The sequence below is a fragment of the Somniosus microcephalus genome, chromosome 4 (genome assembly GCF_052327205.1).
Source record: "Somniosus microcephalus isolate GS21.2 chromosome 4, FLI_Smic_1.0, whole genome shotgun sequence".
Classification (NCBI taxonomy): Eukaryota; Metazoa; Chordata; class Chondrichthyes; order Squaliformes; family Somniosidae; genus Somniosus; species Somniosus microcephalus.
In genome coordinates, this window is record NC_140990.1 from 288,740,818 (window position 1) to 288,759,352 (window position 18,535).

An 18,535-nucleotide genomic window follows, 5' to 3' on the forward strand; every position below is an offset into this window, starting at 1 on the left:
CAATATCATCATTATCAGTTTTCAAGCAGTCCACTTTGCTCCTAACCACCCTCTTTTTCCTAATATAATTGTAAAAAAAAAGTTTTGATTTTGATATCCCTTGCAAGTTTCTTTTCATACTCCCTTGTTGTACCTCTTACTATCTGTTTTGTCACCTTCTGTTCTGCACAAAATACACAAAACATTTTATTATGTGCTTAGTCACCAATGACAGATAATGTTGTCTGATTAGTGCCCAACTAACAATGCAGTGAGTCAGGGACCTCAGCCCTACTTTATTTATTATTAATTTGCCACTGCTCAGTTGCTAGTCCACCAAAGTACTGAATAACCTTTCAGAGGATTCAAAAGTCAGTCAAACTATTGTCAATGCTAAAATAAAAACAAAATACTGTGGATGCTGGAAATCTGAAATGAAATCAGAAAATGCTGGATGCACTCAGCAGGTCAGGCAGCATCTGTGGAGAGAGAAAAACAGAGTTAACATTTCAGGTCTGCGGCAGGTCATCGACCTGAAACATTAACTCTGTTTCTCTCTCCACAGATATTGCTTGACCGCTGGAGTTCATCCAGCATTTTCTGGTTTTGTTGCTGTCGATGCTAATCTGATTGTTTCCTACACTTTCTTGAGACAATGGGGGTGAAATTCAACTTCGGCAGGGGCGTAAAACAGGCTGTACCAAATCAGCCGCCCGTTATACACCTGCAGCTGGGCCCACTCAGGCCTGTGCTTTTAGGAGCTTTTACTGAGACATAGCAGCCAGTCACTTGCATAACACTTCATAGAAGCACCAGTGTAGGCACAGAGCACTGTAATCAGGCACCAAGGGGTGAAAAAACAGCAAGGTAGCTAGGGGCTGCAATAGAATGGGGTGAAATTAATTGTCTTATTGGCAATTGTGCAGTCGGTGTTGCATATTTGCAAAGACTAAAGAAGATGGTTGGCAGGATTGTTAACGTAGGGGGGCCAGGGTTTCATCAACTGACAGATTAATTAATCAGATGTAACTGGATATTTCTGGCAGCTGGCAAGTGTTGATCCCTAACAACCTTCTTAGCATCCTCTGTGTTGTGGTTGTCTTCTCCTTCATGAGCCTGAATTCCCTCCTCCCCCTAAAACTCCATGTGCAGTTCATGTTGCACGGCACAATTGAGAAGTATGGAGCAAACCAAATGATGCAAGACATTGGCTAGGCTATGTAATAGGATGCCACCAGACCTGTTGAGGCTTTACGATTCAATAGTCTGCTGATGATGGTTTTTCTAGAAGCATGGATCTCATTGTACCTATGTTTAGCAGGGGAATTTGGATGTCATACACCAACCTACAGTAAGTAACCTTTGTTTCCAAGAAGTCAACCTTGTACTCCGAGAACTCTGTGATCCTCCAATCCACCCCACCATTGGCGGCCATGCCTTTAGCTGTCTAGGTCCTAAGCTTTGGAATTCCCTCCCTAAACCTCTCCACTTCTCCACCTCTCTCCTCCTTCAAGATGCTCCTTAAAACATACCTCTGACCAAGCTTTTGATCATCTGCCCTAATGTTTCCTTCATTGGTTCAGTCTCCGTTTACATCTGATTACTCTTGTGTGAGGCACCTTAGGATATTTTCCTACTTTAAAGGCTCTATATAAATGTGAGTTGTTATTGTACACAGTTTAAAATTATAATGCTGAATTTCTGGGTTGTGTTTGGAAAAGTTTTAGTCCTTGCTTAATTAGGTTTTATGCAATGAATCAAATGACTTTTATTAACATCAGGTATTCAAAAAGGAAGAATATAACAGCATATGGGGAAAGGGTAGGAAAATTGAAATGGACTAGAAGAGCTGCCACTGGCACAAGTGTGATGAGCCAAATGTCCTTCTGTGCTATAATTTTTATGATTCTATGATCACATATATTTTCAATCATGATGTTTATGGCCTGCACTATATTGCTCCAATGCACCATGTCTTACTGCTCCCCATGGAACTCCATGAACATTTTGCTACAAAACATTTTAATTGACCATATATCAGCAGATTACATCCACAAAGTGTTAATACTCACCATCAGTTATCAGGGCTTTGCTTGTGAGGACTCTACCAAGCAGAAACTTAATCACAGCCAAAATACTGCAGAGTATTCCACTAATAATGGAAACACTAAAAAGGAAATCATCCTAAAAAAAAAAGGAATACGTGTTTTAGTGCAATATCCAATTGTGGCAACACATAGCTTGTTTACATTCAGATCTACTACTAGAATGTCACTGAGAATTCAGAGGCATGAGTAGTTTCTGTTCACAAAACAAACTGCCCCATTAATATTGTAGAGCAGTGTCATTAACCAGAGGGAGAAATGTAAACATGGTTGTGATAGCAACAACAACATATATTTATATAGTGCCCTTAAACATAATAAAACATCTCAAGGCGCTTCACAGGACAGTCATCAAAAAAAAGCAATAAAATATACCATGATCAATCCTTTTACCTTAGGCTGTCATTGTTTAGGGACTTTGAAACTGAGAGAAAGACATGTGGAAAATATATTTTAAAACCTGCACATTAGTCAAAAAGTGAAACCCACGCTGATTGTTTTTTTCAAAACAAAATAATATTTCTGATTTCAACATGGCAAGAATAAAAGAGCAATCTAAGGTAGGATTTGATAAACTGAGAACTGGGACAGTGAGGGCTGGCGGCATGGGCAATGGAAAGCTCCCACTTGAAGTAGGCAAGTGCACTATTATGAGGCCTCCCAAATCTTTTTCTGAGCTTTATACAATCCCAACTAAGTAGAAATAATACTAATCTAAATGGGCATCCAGGATTGCCAGGAGTTGAGCAGTGCAAGCAAATAAATTTTAAGAACTACCACAAAACTTCCTTTTGCTGTACTGAAACCATTTCTAACTTGGTTTCTTTTCTATTCACTCACAGCACATGGGTTCTTTTGTGCTAATTGGGTTTTTTTCAGCAGCACTATTACATCCATTAATGGGGTTCCCAATGAGAGGCCCTGAAATGAGGTGCCGGGAAGAGGATAAGGATCCCTGAAGGGATTGCAGGTGGATCGCAATGTCCGAGAATTTGTGCTCACCTGCCAATGCTCACATACATATGTGACCATACCTCGCTTTGGCAGATGATTAATGAAGGCAAAGGTGTAACATTCTAAACACTTAATAAAACCGCTGCTACCGTGTGGAGATCGAAATTGCACAAAAACGGAGGTGCTCAGCATGTGTTCCTTTGTGAGGATTCAAAATGGAAGAAGTCAGCAGGTGGTCCTTTGTAAGGATTTAAAATGGAGGTAGTTGGCATATGGTTCTGTGTTTGGAAGACCACATGGACAGGAAGAGAAACATTGAATGAAGAGGAAGTCCCGCCCTCACACACAACACAGGAACATTGACGTGTCATGCAGAAGGAACTCCAATCAGGGAAAGGGTGGGAGTGAAACTGACCTATCAGAGGGAGGCAGATGGAGAAAGACGAGGGGGCCCATGCCGGAGGGCACTATAAAGGAATGACCCAGAAGTGGGAAATTAAGAAAAGAAAAAAGAGGGCAGTTTGAAATGGCAGTTGACGTTTGCAGCCCACCACTTTTCCCGGACTGATCACTCGTGGAGGAGTGTGTGTATGTATGTATGGAAGTCGGACATAGAGAATATGAATTGCTGGAAAGTACTTTTATGTACGATACTATGGGCATATGGATTGCCAAGGATTAGCATAGAAATTGCGGGAACACTTTTATGTACATTTAGCTAAACTGTGTAGCATATAAATTGCTGGAGCGGTACTTTTATGTACAAAACTGTGGACATATTTATTGCCAGGGCGAATTAATACACTGGGCATATTTATTGCCAGGGAGAATAAACTGTGGGCACGTACATTGCCGAGAGTGCTTCTATGTATGCTTGAATATTAAACTGTAGTGTGAATAAAGATCATTTTATTTATAATAAATTTATGTCATTGTTACGATTATTTGTAATTCTCGAGGTCCGAACAGTAGTAAGAGAAAGTCCTACAAAAGGTCCCAACTTTCATCCTCAAAATTTTGACAAGCAAGCTTGATGGCACAAATTCATGTGAAGACCTGGCTAACTTATGTCCAATAATTCTTCAGAAGCACCCCAATAACAGTGTCATGTTTTGCACTGTGTTGTATGAAACGAAGCATGCCAACAAAGTTGGGCTGCATCCACAAAGATACCACCAACCATATTTGTATATATTATCACATCAATGGCTGTGGGTGATGCGCCATCAATTACTCAAAAGACTGAGGTTGAGCGAGTAACAATCAGGCTTTTATTAACTAAAGAATGAAGGTCTTGTCTCGAGTGGTCGACCCGTCCAGAATACTAAGGGACTGGGAGGTAGTCACTTATATACCTGGAATAGTGGGAGGAGTCAGCCGAGGCATGTCCAGACCTGTACCTAGTGGAATACACATACAGACACAGACAGGTATGACAGTGGTTTACCACATTCACCCCTTGTTTAAAAATGAGTCCGGCGGGGTGAAGTGTATTTAAAAGTTCGTGTATTGGAGTCTCTCCGGAGGTCTTGTCTGCCGCTGTGATCGACGTGGCGACGGCAGGGGTGGTGGAGCTTCCGGCGTCGCGTCCCGTGTAGGCTGGGGCCCTGGAGTGTAGTCCTCGTGGGTGATGGTCCAAGGCGAGCCGGCTGCTGGGGTTGGATATCGGGTCGTGGGGGGGGGTGGTAGTGGGTTACAGCGGTCCCCGAGGGTGCGAGGTCTCGTATGGAGACTGTGTCCTCCCGCCCGTCCGGGTACGCAATGTAAGCGTACTGGGGGTTGGCGTGGAGGAGGTCGACCCTCTCGACCAGGGGGTCCATTTTATTGGCCCTCACGTGTCTTCTCAGTAGTACCGGCCCTGGGGACGTCAGCCATGGCGGTAACGATGTCCCCGATGTGGACTTCCTTGGGAAGACAAACATTTTCTCGTGAGGGGTGGCATTGGTGGCAGTGCAGAGAAGTGACCGAATCGAGTGGAGCGCATCGGGGAGCACCTCCTGCCAGCGGGAGGTCGGAAGGCCCCTAGACTTTAAGGCTAGTAGGGCGGCCTTCCAAACAGTTGCATTCTCTCTTTCCACCTGTCCGTTCCCCCGGGGGTTGTAACTGGTGGTCCTGCTTGTGGCTATACCCCTAGCGAGCAGGTACTGGCGGAGTTCGTCGCTCATAAACGATGAGCCCCGGTCGCTATGGATATAGCTGGGGAAACCGAACAGGGTGAAGAGGCTGTTCAGAGATTTAATGACCGTGGCACTGGTCATGTCCGGGCAGGGGATAGCAAACGGGAACCGGGAGTACTCGTCAATGATGTTGAGGAAGTACACATTGCGGTCGGAGGAGGGGAGAGGCCCTTTGAAATCGACGCTCAGGCGTTCGAAAGGGCGAGTGGCTTTTATCAGGTGGGCTCTGTCTGGTCTATAAAAGTGCGGTTTGCACTCAGCGCAGACTTGGCAGTTCTTGGTCATGGTCCTGACCTCCTCGATGGAGTAAGGCAGGTTGCGGGCCTTGATGAAGTGGAAGAACCTGGTGACCCCCGGGTGGCAGAGGTCATTGTGGAGGGCCCTCAGCCTATCGATCTGCGCGCTGGCGCAGGTGCCACGCGATAGGGCATCTGGGGGTTCATTGAGCTTCCCAGGCCGGTACAAGATCTCGTAATTGTAGGTGGAAAGTTCGATTCTCCACCTCAAGATCTTGTCATTTTTGATTTTGCCCCTCTGCTTGTTGTTGAACATAAAAGCAACTGAACGCTGGTCAGTGAGCAGGGTAAATCGTTTTCCGGCCAGGTAGTGCCTCCAATGACGCACAGCCTCCACGATAGCCTGGGCCTCCTTCTCGACCGCGGAGTGTCTGGTCTCCGGGCCCTGGAGGGTTCGTGAGAAGAATGCCACAGGTCTCCCCGCCTGATTAAGGGTGGCGGCCAGAGCGAAGTCAGACGCATCGCTTTCCACCTGGAAGGGAATGGATTCGTCCACTGCGTGCATGGTGGCTTTGGCAATGTCTTCCTTGATACGGTGGAAGGCTAAGCGGGCCTCTGCCGTCACGGGAAAAGAGGTGGACTTGATCAGCGGACGGGCTTTGTCTGCATAGTAGGGGACCCACTGAGCGTAGTAGGAAAAAAACCCTAGGCACCTCTTCAGAGCTTTTAGGCAGTGGGGCAGTGGGAGTTCCATAAGGGGACGCATCCGGTCCGGGTCGGGACCGATGATCCCGTGTTCTACAACACAGCCAAGGATGGCGAGGCGGTCTGTGCGGAATATGCACTTCTCCTTGTTATATGTCAGGTTCAGGAGTTGGGCGGTGCGGAGGAATTTCTCGAGGTTTGCGTCATGGCCCTGCAAGTCATGGCCGCAGATGGTCACATTATCTAGGTAAGGGAAAGTGGCCTGCAGCTCGTTTTGATCGACCATCCGGTCCATCTCCCTTTGGAAGACGGAGACCCCGTTGGTAACGCCGAAGGGAACCCTAAGGAAGTGATAGAGGCGGCCGTTTGCCTCAAAAGCAGTATACTGGCGGTCTTCAGGGCTGATGGGGAGCTGGTGGTATGCTGATTTCAGGTCAATGGTCGAAAAGACGCGGTACTGCGCGATCTGGTTGACCATGTCAGCTATGCGGGGGAGTGGGTAGGCGTCCAGCAGGGTGTAGCGGTTTATTGTTTGGCTGTAGTCGATGACCAGGCGTTGTTTCTCGCCGGTCTTAACGACCACAACCTGGGCTCGCCAGGGGCTGGAGCTGCCCTCAATAATCCCCTCCTTCAGGAGCCGTTCCACTTCGGTTTTGATGAAAACCCTGTCCCCGGCACTGTATCGCCTGCTCTTTGTGGCGATGGGCTTACAGTCGGGGGTGAGGTTAGCAAACAGTGGGGGGGGTGGGACTCTGAGTGTGGAGAGGTTGCATCTGGTGCGCGGCGGGCAATTTGGAGGCTGCTGGCTGCGGACTGTGAGTGGGGGGAGGGGGCCACCGTATGCCATCGTAACGCTTTTGAGGTGGCACTGGAAATCCAACCCCAGTAGAACGGCAGCGCAGAGGTCGGGCAGGACCAGGAGTTTAAAATTATTGAACACAGTCCCGTCTACTACTAGTGTCACCACGCAGTAGCCGCCAATGTCCGCTGACTGGGACTCGGAGGCCATAGAAATCCGCTGGTGCGCAGGCAGGACTGGGAGAGAGCAACGCCGCACCGTGTCGGGGTGGATGAAGCTCTCTGTGCTCCCGGAGTCAAAAAGGCAGTTTATTGCATGGCCGTTTACCTTAACGTCCATTTTGGACCGAGCTAGCTGGTGCGGTCTCGTTTGGTCCAGCGTCACAGAGGCCAGCGTAGGGGTCGGTGTGTCGCTGCGAGTATCAGATGGGGGGGGGTTGGCGGTCTGCTGCGTCCCGGCTGGTGTCCAAGATGGCGGCGTCCATGATTCCCATGTGGCTGGAGTCGTCCAAGATGGCTGCTGCTGCGGTGGTTCGCACATGGCTGGGGAGGCCCAAGATGGCGGCTCGCACGGCCCACACGCGGCGCTGCTGGCGTTCGGGGTGGCTTTGGCCTTGCAGACGCTGGCGTAGTGTCCCTTTTTCCCGCAGCCCGAGCAGGTCGCATTCTTCGCCGGGCAGCGCGCTCTGGGGTGTTTGGCCTGGCCACAGAAGTAGCATTTCTGGCCTTGGGATACTGCTGTCTGGCTTTGGGACACTGCTGCGGTAGTTGGGCCGTTGTTGGGCTGTGGCTGGGGTGGCACGGTGCTATGGGGCTGTCCTACCGTGTCCCAGGTTGTCGTTCCCCGCGGCATCCACGGTGCAGAGGAGTAGGCATCCATGCCCCGGAAGGCTGCGTCCAGCGTTAGTGCGATGTCGGAGGCTTTGTCGAGGGTGAGGTCACTCTGCTCCAGCAGTCGCTGTCGGGTGTAGTTGGACCTGTGGCCCGCTACGAAGGCATCCCGGATCAGTTCCTCCGTGTACTTAGTGGGCGTTACCGCCTTACACCCACAGGCCCGGCCAAGCACGGACAGTGCTTGGAGGTATTCCTCAGTCGATTCCCCAGGTTGTTGCTTGCGACTCCCCAGAAGGTGCCTAGCGTATACTTCGTTCACAGGGCGCGTGTACTGGGTCTTGAGGAGCTGGAGGGCGGCTGTGTACGAGGTCGCGTCCCGGATGACTGAGTACACTCGGTGGTTCACCTTGGAGAACAGGACAGACAGTTTGTCCGCATCCGTTTCGACCGCAGTGGAGGCAGTCAGGAATGTCTCGAAGCACGTGAGCCAGTGAGCAAACTTGGTGGAAGCGTCCGCTTCCCGACTGTCCAGGTCCAGGCATGCTGGTGTGAGGATCTTCTCCATTATAAAAAATTTAGTTAATAAAATTGATGCGCCATCAATTACTCAAAAGACTGAGGTTGAGCGAGTAACAATCAGGCTTTTATTAACTAAAGAATGAAGGTCTTGTCTCGAGTGGTCGACCCGTCCAGAATACTAAGGGACTGGGAGGTAGTCACTTATATACCTGGAATAGTGGGAGGAGTCAGCCGAGGCATGTCCAGACCTGTACCTAGTGGAATACACATACAGACACAGACAGGTATGACAGTGGTTTACCACAGTGGGGAACTGTCATCACATAGTCTGTGTCTTCAGAGCCAGATGCAGAGCCTGGTCCATCTGCTACAAGTACACCTGTTGCTGCTCATATGCAGCAGAGGGCTGACACAACAACTGACCAAGCTGTTAGCGGCAGCCACAAGCCTGCAATAGGGACATCCTTTGAACATAAGGACATAAGAAATAGGAGCAGGAGTAAGCCACTTGGCCTTTTGAGCCTGCTCCACCATTCAACAAGATCATGGCTGATGATCTACCTCATCTCCACTTTCCTGAACTATCCCCATATCCCTTGATTCCCTTAATATTCAAAAATCTATTAATCTCTGACTTGAATATACTCAATGACTGAGCCTCCACAGCCCTCTGGGGTAGAGAATTCCAAAGATTCACCACCCTCAGTGAAGAAATTTCTCCTCATCTCAGTCCTAAATGGCTGGCCCCTTATTCTGAGTCTGTGACCCCTGGTTCTAGACTCCCCAGCCAGGGGAAACATCCTCCCTGCATCTACCCTGTCAAGCCCTCTAAGAATTTTGTATGTTTCAATGAGATCACCTCTCATTCTTCTAAACTCTAGAGAATCTAGAGGGTACTACAGTAATCATGGGTGACTTTAATCTACATATGGACTGGCCAAACCAAATTAGCAATAATACTGTGGAGGATGAATTCCTGGAGTATGTAAAGAGATGTTTTTTTAGACCAGTACGTTGAGAAGCCAACTAGGGAACAGGCTATCCTAGATTGGGTATTGAGCAATGAGAAGGGGTTAATTAATAATCTTCTTATGCGGGGTCCTTTAGGGAAGAGTGACCATAACATGATAGAATTCTTCATTAAGATGGAAAATGAAGAAGTCCAATCCGAAGCTAGGGTCCTAAATCTAAACAAAGGAAACTACGAAGGTATGAGGAGTGAGTTGCCTATGATAGATTGGGGAGCTTCATTAAAAGGCATGACGGTGGATAGGCAATGGCTAACATTTAAGGAACGAATGCATGAATTGCAACAGTTATACATTCCTTTATGGTGCAAAAACACAAAAGGAAAAGCAGCCCAACAATGGCTAACAAAAGAAATTAAGGATAGTATTAGATCCAAAGAGGAGTCATATAAAGTTGCCAGAAAAAGTAGCAAGCCTGAGGATTGGGAGCAGTTTAGAGTTCAGCAAAAAAGGACCAAGAGATTGATTAAGAGGGGAAAAATAGAGTATGAGAGTAAACTTGCAAGGGACATAAAAGCAGATTGAAAAAGCTTCTACAAGTATGTAAAAAGAAAAAGATTAGTGAAGACAAATGTAGGTCCCTTACAGTCAGAAATGGGAGAATTTATAATGGGTAACAAGGAAATGGCAGAGCAATTAAACAAATACTTTGGTTCTCTCTTCACGGAAGAGGACACAAATAACTTCCCAGAAATGCTAGGGAACCAAGGGTCTAGTGAGAAGGAGGAATTGAAGGAAATTAGTATTAGTAAAAAAATAGTGCTGGAGAAATGAATGGGACTGAAAGCTGATAAAGCCCCAGGGCCTGATAATCTGCATCCCAGAGTATTAAAGAGGTAGCCATGGAAATAGTGGATGCATTGGTTGTCATCTTCCAAAATTCTACAGATTATGGAACAGTTCCTGTAGATTGGAGGGTGGCAAATGTAACTCTGCTTTTCTATTTTTCCTACCAAAGTGGATAACTTCACATTTCTCCACATTATATTCAATTTGCCATGTTCTTGCCCACTCACTTAGCCTGTCTATATCCCCTTGAATCCTCCTTGCATCCTCCTCACAACTTACATTCCCACCCAGCTTTGTATCAGCAGCAAACTTGGATATATTACATTTGGTCCCCTCATCCAAATCATTGATGTAGACTGTGAATAGCTGAGGCCCAAGCACTGATCCTTGTGGTACTGTGATGGAATAAGTCATATTCCAAGAGATACACCATCATATGAACAGATTTCTGATTTTATTAATACATGATATACTGTGTTTAAAAGTCTGGAAAGCCTCGGCGACACAAGCTATATCAAAACAGGCTTCTGAGATGGGCTGGTTTGATAACACAAGCTGTAAAAACCACACAGGCTTTTGAAATGGGAATTGATTGTTAATGCTAAAACAATGGCCCTATTGAAATAGCAGTTTGGCGCTTCCAAAAGGTCTGGAGTTTGGGAGAAACACAATGGAATGACCCAAATAAAGTGTTAAAAACGAACACTCAGGGAAACAGAAACACAGAATATTAAAAAACCATGTGCCTTCGTAAAAGTAACATCAAATGAAAGACAGTAAACATAAGATTATATATGCAACCAATTGAGATAGCTAGAAATGCATGAAACACCCTAGTTGAAGTGTTTTTAATTTACATGTAGTAAATATGATACCAACAGAACACTTTGAAGATGTGGCTTCAATAGATACACCAAGCAATCACATGGCTTTTGTATTGAACTTGGAACATCATGGAGACACAATGTCTGCTAATAACCAGTTAAGCCAATATTAAGAATTGAATGAAAGATCTTCATGAGATTGGCATCAAAGAAATAAATCTGTAATAACCATTTTATGATAAGTTTTGAAACACCTAAACACAGAGACAGGATTCTAAAAGTTAACGGCTAAATTGACAGTAAGAATAGAAAAAGTCAACAGAGGCTGACTTAGAGATAATTAGCTTACATCAGCAGAAAACTTCAAAGAATATACCACTAAAAAAGAGTATAAAAGATAGGATTTTCAAATGGAAAGTCAGAAGTCGCTGGGAAGGGGCAAGCAATTCTCGGCTTCAGAACCACTCTGTAAGCTTACAACTCTGAGTCTTGGGTAATCAAGGTATTTGATTCTGGTGGATATCCTGGATTAGAATTAAGAATAAGAAATGTAAAAATGTACGAAGTTAAGATTTGAGAATAAGAATCTCTGAGGATAAGAAATGTAATCTATTTGTTTTTGAACTGTTAATGTTGCGATTGACTCAAAAACTGTTAACTGTATGTCAGTTCTTAAATAAATCTACATATTTTTAGAATTGTCTCAAGTAGTATTTCTGTATCAATCTCGTGAACTCAATTTCTGTACACTCTTTTGTAAGGAGTTGCAGAATTCTGGGGGGTATTCCGGACCCGCATAATATCCGGAAGGTTACAGTCTAGTTAAACTTATTAAAAGTGCTATCCGGAGGACAGTAACATCTTTACGTCATTCCTTTCCTTTAGGGAGAGATAGTCTTGATCCTTTAGACCCAATTAAGCATCTTATAGAATTCGGCTATCTTTAACTATAGTTGAAGGTGAATACGCCTGATCTGGGGTAGCCCAAAAAGGGCTAGGACTAGTAATTATCCCTTCAGTACCCCACTAGTTACAGCCTGCCAACCCAAAAATGACCCGTTTATTCCTACACTCTGTTTTGTCAGTTAACCAATCCTCAATCTGTGCTAGTATATTACCCCCAATCCCATGAGCCCTAATTTTGTTTAATAACCTCGTGTGGCACCTTATCGAATGCCTTCTGAAAATCCAAATACACCACATTCACTGGTTTACCCTCATCAATTCTGCTAGTTACAACCTCAAAAAAACCTCTCAGATTTGTCAAACACACTTTCCCTTTCATAAATCCATGTTGACTCTGCCCAATCCTATTATTATTTTCTAAGTGCCTTGTTACCACGTCCTTAATAATAGATTCTAGCATTTTCCCTACTACTGATGTCAGGCTAACTGGTCTGTAGTTCCCCATTCTCACTCTCCCTCCTTTCTTAAATAGTGGGGGATACATTTGCTACCTTCCAATCTGCGGGAACCATTCTAGAATGTATAGATTTTTGGAAAATGACAACCAATGCATCCACTATCTCTATAGCCAACTCTTTCAAAACCCTAGGATGTAGGCCATCGGGTCCAAGGGATTTATCGGCTTTCAGTCCCATTAATTTCTCCAGTACTAATTTTTTACTAATACTGTACTCATTTCTTCATTCTCATTCTTGGTAGACCCTTGGAACTTTACTATTTCCGGAAAGTTTTTTTGCCTCTTCTTCCGTGAAGACAGACACAAAACATTTGTTTAATTTCTCTGCCATTTCCTTATTCCCCATTATAATTTCTCCTGTCTCAGCCATGTTGGGAGGACTCGTAAAAATCAACATTTCATTGTGCAGTACACACGTCTGCTACATATATGACAAATAAAATTGAATTGAATTGAATTGAATAAGGGACCCACCGACATTTACTTTTGCTAATCTTTTCCTTTTTACATACCTGTAGAAGCTTTTACAGTCTGTTTTTATGTCTCTCACTAGTTTACTCTCATTCTATTTTCCCTTTCTTTATCAATCTTTTGGTCCTCCTTTGCTGAATTCTAAAATCCTCCCAATCCTCAGGCCTACTACTCTTTTTGACAGCATTATAAATCTCTTCCTTTGATCTAATACTATCTTTAACTTTTCATTAGCCACGGTTGGACCACTTTTCCTGTGGGGTTTATGTGCCTTAAAGGAATGTATATTTGTTGTAAATTATGTATTAATTCTTTTAATGCAAGCCATTGCTCGGCCTTCATTATTATCAGTCACCATCATTTTTAGGGATTTTCCACTTTCCGTGGAAAGGATTTTGAAAATTAGTTACCTTAAATGCTGTGTTTTAAAGGATAATGTTTTCATGCAAGTTAAGAAAAAGGCATTCGAGATGTTAATGTGCTAGATTCAATGTTGTTTTACCCAGACTGTAAACAAACAATTTGTTCGTCTGTCTCAACAATCAAACATCACACACCTATTGTATTGAAAAGTCACCAATGCCATTTTCTGGCTGTAAACAGCGAGAGATAAAATACAGAAGGGTGTGGAATTCAACTTCGGCTGGACACAAAATGGGTGGTCGCAGATCAGCCCTTGTACATCCCGCCCAGTTTATCTTTCCATTGACTTTAATGGAAAGGAAAATCAGGCGGGATGTATAACAGATCTGCTACTGCCCATTTTGTGCTCCTGCTAAAGTTGAATTTCACTTCCAGATGCACACACATAGACAGGCTTTTGAAACAGGATACTGCGAAAACAGTTAGCCTGAGAAGCTATCTTCAGTAGACCCGAATTTCTAACAGTCACTTCTTAATCCGCCTAGAAATAGCTACAGATGCCTTTTGAGCCTTTCAAAATTTTCGACCCCACCCCATTGTGGCACTTCCCTTTAATTGTCCCCATCCCTTTAAATAACCCCTTCACATACATTTTCTCTCCACTAGTGTACTCCCTACACTTGCCCTAGTCTGTACCTGGATCTGTGAATAAACATGCAAATAACCTGAGCTAGGCTATTAATACATTGCCATTCTGGCAAATTTAGCACCAATTCTTAACCTTTTAGACATGACTTGCATCAGATGTGGAAAATCGGCACTAACTTTTTGAGTGGATTCAGTTTGCAATGTTTATAGTTTGAAAACAGAAACTTGAAGCATCTAATTTTATTTTATCTTTTGTGAACGAACTCCCACGTATGACTATAAACGAGTTAATAGATGAATATAGGACACGGAGTTTATTTAACACGAGAAAAACCTTTGTAACTTACTTCTGATAAAGTTGGTTGCATTTTTATTAGGTCTTTCCTACTTGTGAGGAACTGCAAATGCTATAATACCGCAAGTCTTTCAAAACGAATGTTTTACAACACAAACAACTGTGTGACTCTGATGGGTACTTTCACCAGAAAAGCAACACATAGGACACCAGTAATACTGGTTGTTCTTTTCAGGTGCATTAGATTTTGAAAAACCCAAACATAAAGGCACATGGCTCATAATTCAGAAGCATAAAGGTAAATACTCTTTCTAGATACAACCCAAGTTTGAAAGGACAAGATCTATATTTATTGCTGAGTCTTTACACAGCACCGACTTAACAGTAGATTAATTTTTATACTATCCACTTGTCCTCGTGACTACACTAGTTTACAGTATGTAGTAATTATTTCTTTTAAAATATGCTGATTTATTATCTGCAACAAAATATTTAAATATTTAATAAAGTTCTGACCTCCAACTGATTTGATAATATACAATTGCGGTTGCTATGAGACGTAAAATCAAGAATCGAACAGGAGACCTCGTTCTAGTTGCTGAACATCAAACATGGATCCAGGTGTGTTAAATTATTGTAAAATCTCACTTTTTTGATAAAGACCCAACCATCAATTTTCAGAACAATTTACAGTTATGTTTTGTTCCAGATTGCAGCACAAAAAAGATCACATATGCACAAGGATGCTTTGTCTCCAATCCAAGTAACTGCACTATACTGACACAAATAAACCTTCAATATCTGTTTGGATTGATCATTTTGGATAGCAGGAAGATTGAAATATGATTTTAAAAGTTGTGGGGGGAAAAATTCAGTTGTTTGCGCCTCCTATTAGCGCCTTAAGAGGGCGCTAATGGGGCGCAAAGCAACTAGCGCCCGGGCTTGGCGATGTTTGTGCCGCTCGCGAAATTAACTAGACATTTTTTGCGGCGGCGCTAAACACTACTGCCACGATCTCCTGCGCCGGCAGATCGTGACGTCAGTCGAGTGCGCAATGTCCTGGTAGCGCCCCGGACAGGATTTTGAGTGGCGCCCCTGCCTTACCACCTGCCGCTAGCAAGACAGGTTGAGGGGAGCGTTTTGCAGTCAGAAAGGGACTGGGGGAGCGCTATTTAAACGCGACCGCTTCCTGCCTTTTTTTGTTGGTGGCATTTTTGCACCACGTATTCTGAGAGAGAGAGAGAGAGAGAGAGAGAGAGACTTCTGGAGAGATTCAACGCGGTGTGAAGGAGTGTTGGGTACTGAGCAGCACTATGGAGGTTCATTTTGATTTGCCCTTCCTTGCTTCACCAGCGCTCTGAGGTAGCACCTCGCTCCTTGGCCTTTGCGCCTTAAGACAGGTGTGAAGCGCCTGATTTAGCGCTCCAATCACCTCCAGGGGCGATAAAAGTCAAGTTTGCCGTCGGAGGTAATAATTAGCACCAGGCGCTAAACTTTGCGCACGGCCGATAATGGCGCCCCAAAAGGGGCGATACTGAATTTTTCCCCCGTGATGTTTAAAGACAATTAATATTGTGCTATTAGTGATGAAATTAGCGTAATTAAGGATAGTATCCGACTAAAAACAAGGGCATATAAGGTAGCCAAATCTAGTGGGAGGATGGAAGATTGGGAAGTCTTTAAAAGACAGCAAAAAATAACTAAAAGATTGATTAAGAAAGGGAAGATAGATTATGAAAGTAAATTAGCAAAAAATATAAAAACAGACAGCAAAAGTTTCTATAGTTATATAAAAAGAAAAAGGGTGGCTAAAGTAAATGTTGGTCCCTTAGAGGATGAGACCGGGAAATTAATGGTGGGAAACATGGAGATGGCAAAAACACTGAACAATTATTTTGTATCAGTCTTTACAGTTGAGGACACTAAGAATATCCCAACACTGGACAAACAGGGGGCTCTAGGGGGGGAGGAACTAAATACGATTAAAATCACTAAGGAAGTGGTACTTGGTAAAATAATGGGACTCAAGGCGGATAAATCCCCTGGACCTGATGGCTTGTACCCTAGGGTCTTGAGGGAAGTGGCGGTAGGGATTGTGGATGCATTGGTAATAATTTTCCAAAACTCACTGGACTCAGCAAAGGTCCCGGCAGATTGGAAAACTGCTAATGTAACACCCTTATTTAAAAAGGGTAGTAGGCAGAGGGCTGGAAACTATAGACCTGTTAGCCTAACATCTGTGGTTGGTAAAATGTTAGAGTCCATTATTAAGGAGACAGCAACGGGACATTTGGATAAACATAATTTAATAGGACAAACTCAGCATGGTTTCATGAAGGGGAAGTCATGTTTGACAAATTTGCTTGAGTTCTTTGAGGAAGTAACATACAGGGTGGATAAAGGGGAACCAGTGGGCGTAGTGTATTTAGACTTCCAAAAGGCATTTGACAAGGTGCCACACAAAAGATTATTGCTCAAGATAAAAAATCACAGGATTGGGGGTAATATTCTGGCGTGGGTGGAGGATTGGCTCTCTAACAGAAAGCAGAGAGTTGGGATAAATGGTTCGTTCTCAGATTGGCAACCAGTAACTAGTGGTGTTCCGCAGGGGTCAGTGCTGGGTCCCCAACTCTTTACAATCTATATTAACGATTTGGAGGAGGGGACCGAGTGTAACATATCAAAGTTTGCAGATGATACAAAGATGGGAGGGAAAGTAGTGAGTGAGGAGGACATAAAAAACCTGCAAAGGGACATAGACAGGCTAAGTAAGTGGGCAGAGATTTGGCAGATGGAATACAATACTGGAAAGTGTGAGGTTATGCACTTTGGCAGGAAAAATCATAGAGCAAGTTATTATCTTAATGGCAAGAAACTGGAAAGTACTGTAGTACAAAGGGATCTGGGGGTCCTGGTGCACGAAACTCAAAAAGTTAGTATGCAGGTGCAGCAAGTGATCAAGAAGGCCAATGGAATGTTGGCTTTTATTGCTAGGGGGATGGAATATAAAAACAGGGAGGTATTGCTGCAGTTCTACAAGGTATTGGTGAGACCGCACCTGGAATACTGCATACAGTTTTGGTGTCCATACTTAAGAAAAGACATACTTGCTCTCGAGTCAGTACAAAGAAGGTTCACTCGGTTAATCCCGGGGATGAGGGGGTGGTCATTTGAGGAGAGGTTGAGTAGATTGGGACTCTACTCATTGGAGTTCAGAAGAATGAGAGGCGATCTTATTGAAACATATAAGATTGTGAAGGGGCTTGATCGGGTGGATGCAGTGAGGATGTTCCCAATGAAGGGTGAAACTAGAACTAGGGGGCATAATCTTAAAATAAGGGGCTCCTCTTTCAAAACTGAGATGAGGAGAAACTTCTTCACTCAGAGGGTGGTAGGTTTGTGGAATTTGCTGCCCCAGAAAGCTGTGGAAGCTACATCATTAAATAAATTTAAAACAGAAATAGATAGTTTCCTAGAAGTAAAGGGAATTAAGGGTTACGGGGAGCAGGCAGGAAATTGGACATGAGTCTAGGTTCGGAATGGTCATGGCCCTGTGGGTAGTGGAGTGGGCCCAGGGGCCGTGTAGCCTGGTTCTGCTCCTACTGTGTTCTAATTCTGTGTTAGATTTCAGGAGATGGTTTTATTCCTGTTCCTGGCTGGGGTGGAGATCGCCTTTACAGAAGGTAAGTACTGTAGAAAATATAGGGACAGAGTGATCTCCTGGAAGAATTTCGATCGCCTAGATGGGTCGGAGAGGAATTTCCCAGATTTTTTTCTCCCAAATTGGCCATTGGGTCTTTATCTGGTTTTTCGCCTCTCCCGGGAGATCACATGGGTTCGGGTGGATGCAGAGTGATAGAAGATTTGAGGTTAGGATCAGATCAGCCATGATCTTATTGAATGGTGGAGCAGGCTCGAGGGGCCGATTGGCCTACTCCTGCTCCTATTTCTTATGTTCTTATGTTAACTGCTAGTTGTAAATGTCAATTGGAGTAAGATTAAGCGCCATCCATTTAATGCTTCCCATTTGCTTTTATATGTAAATAACTACAGGCTAATATGCCTCTCAAACCATAGAGTAACAAGCTCGATTGTACCACACCCACCTACATTTTCCTCCTTCATTTCCGGTCCAAGGGCTTCCTTCATTCACTGTTCAGTACAATCAAGGAATTGCTCACAGCTCACTTTTCAGCAGCTTACTTTTTCCCCAAAGGGGTTCTTCTAAACAACTTTAAAATACCATAGAATGAAAATGAAACAAAATGAAATAACTAAGTGACCCATTAAGCAAAAGGAAAAGGAACTCCGTCTTGTTAGTTTAAAACAGGTAGTACCAGCCTAGCCCAATCAACAAGAAATTAAGTAAAATCTAGCATGTTATCTG

At 44.1% G+C, this 18,535-nt stretch overlaps 1 protein-coding gene across 1 annotated transcript in view; it reads right to left on the reverse strand.

The window, feature by feature from the left end:
* Window positions 1–18,535, reverse strand: part of tmem163a (transmembrane protein 163a) — a 314,776-nt gene that overhangs the window by 37,385 nt on the left and 258,856 nt on the right. Inside the window, exon 6 of the mRNA XM_085986596.1 lies at window positions 2,052–2,163. Coding sequence (XP_085842722.1) covers window positions 2,052–2,163 — 112 coding nt within the window. The remainder of the gene's footprint in view (window positions 1–2,051; window positions 2,164–18,535) is intronic.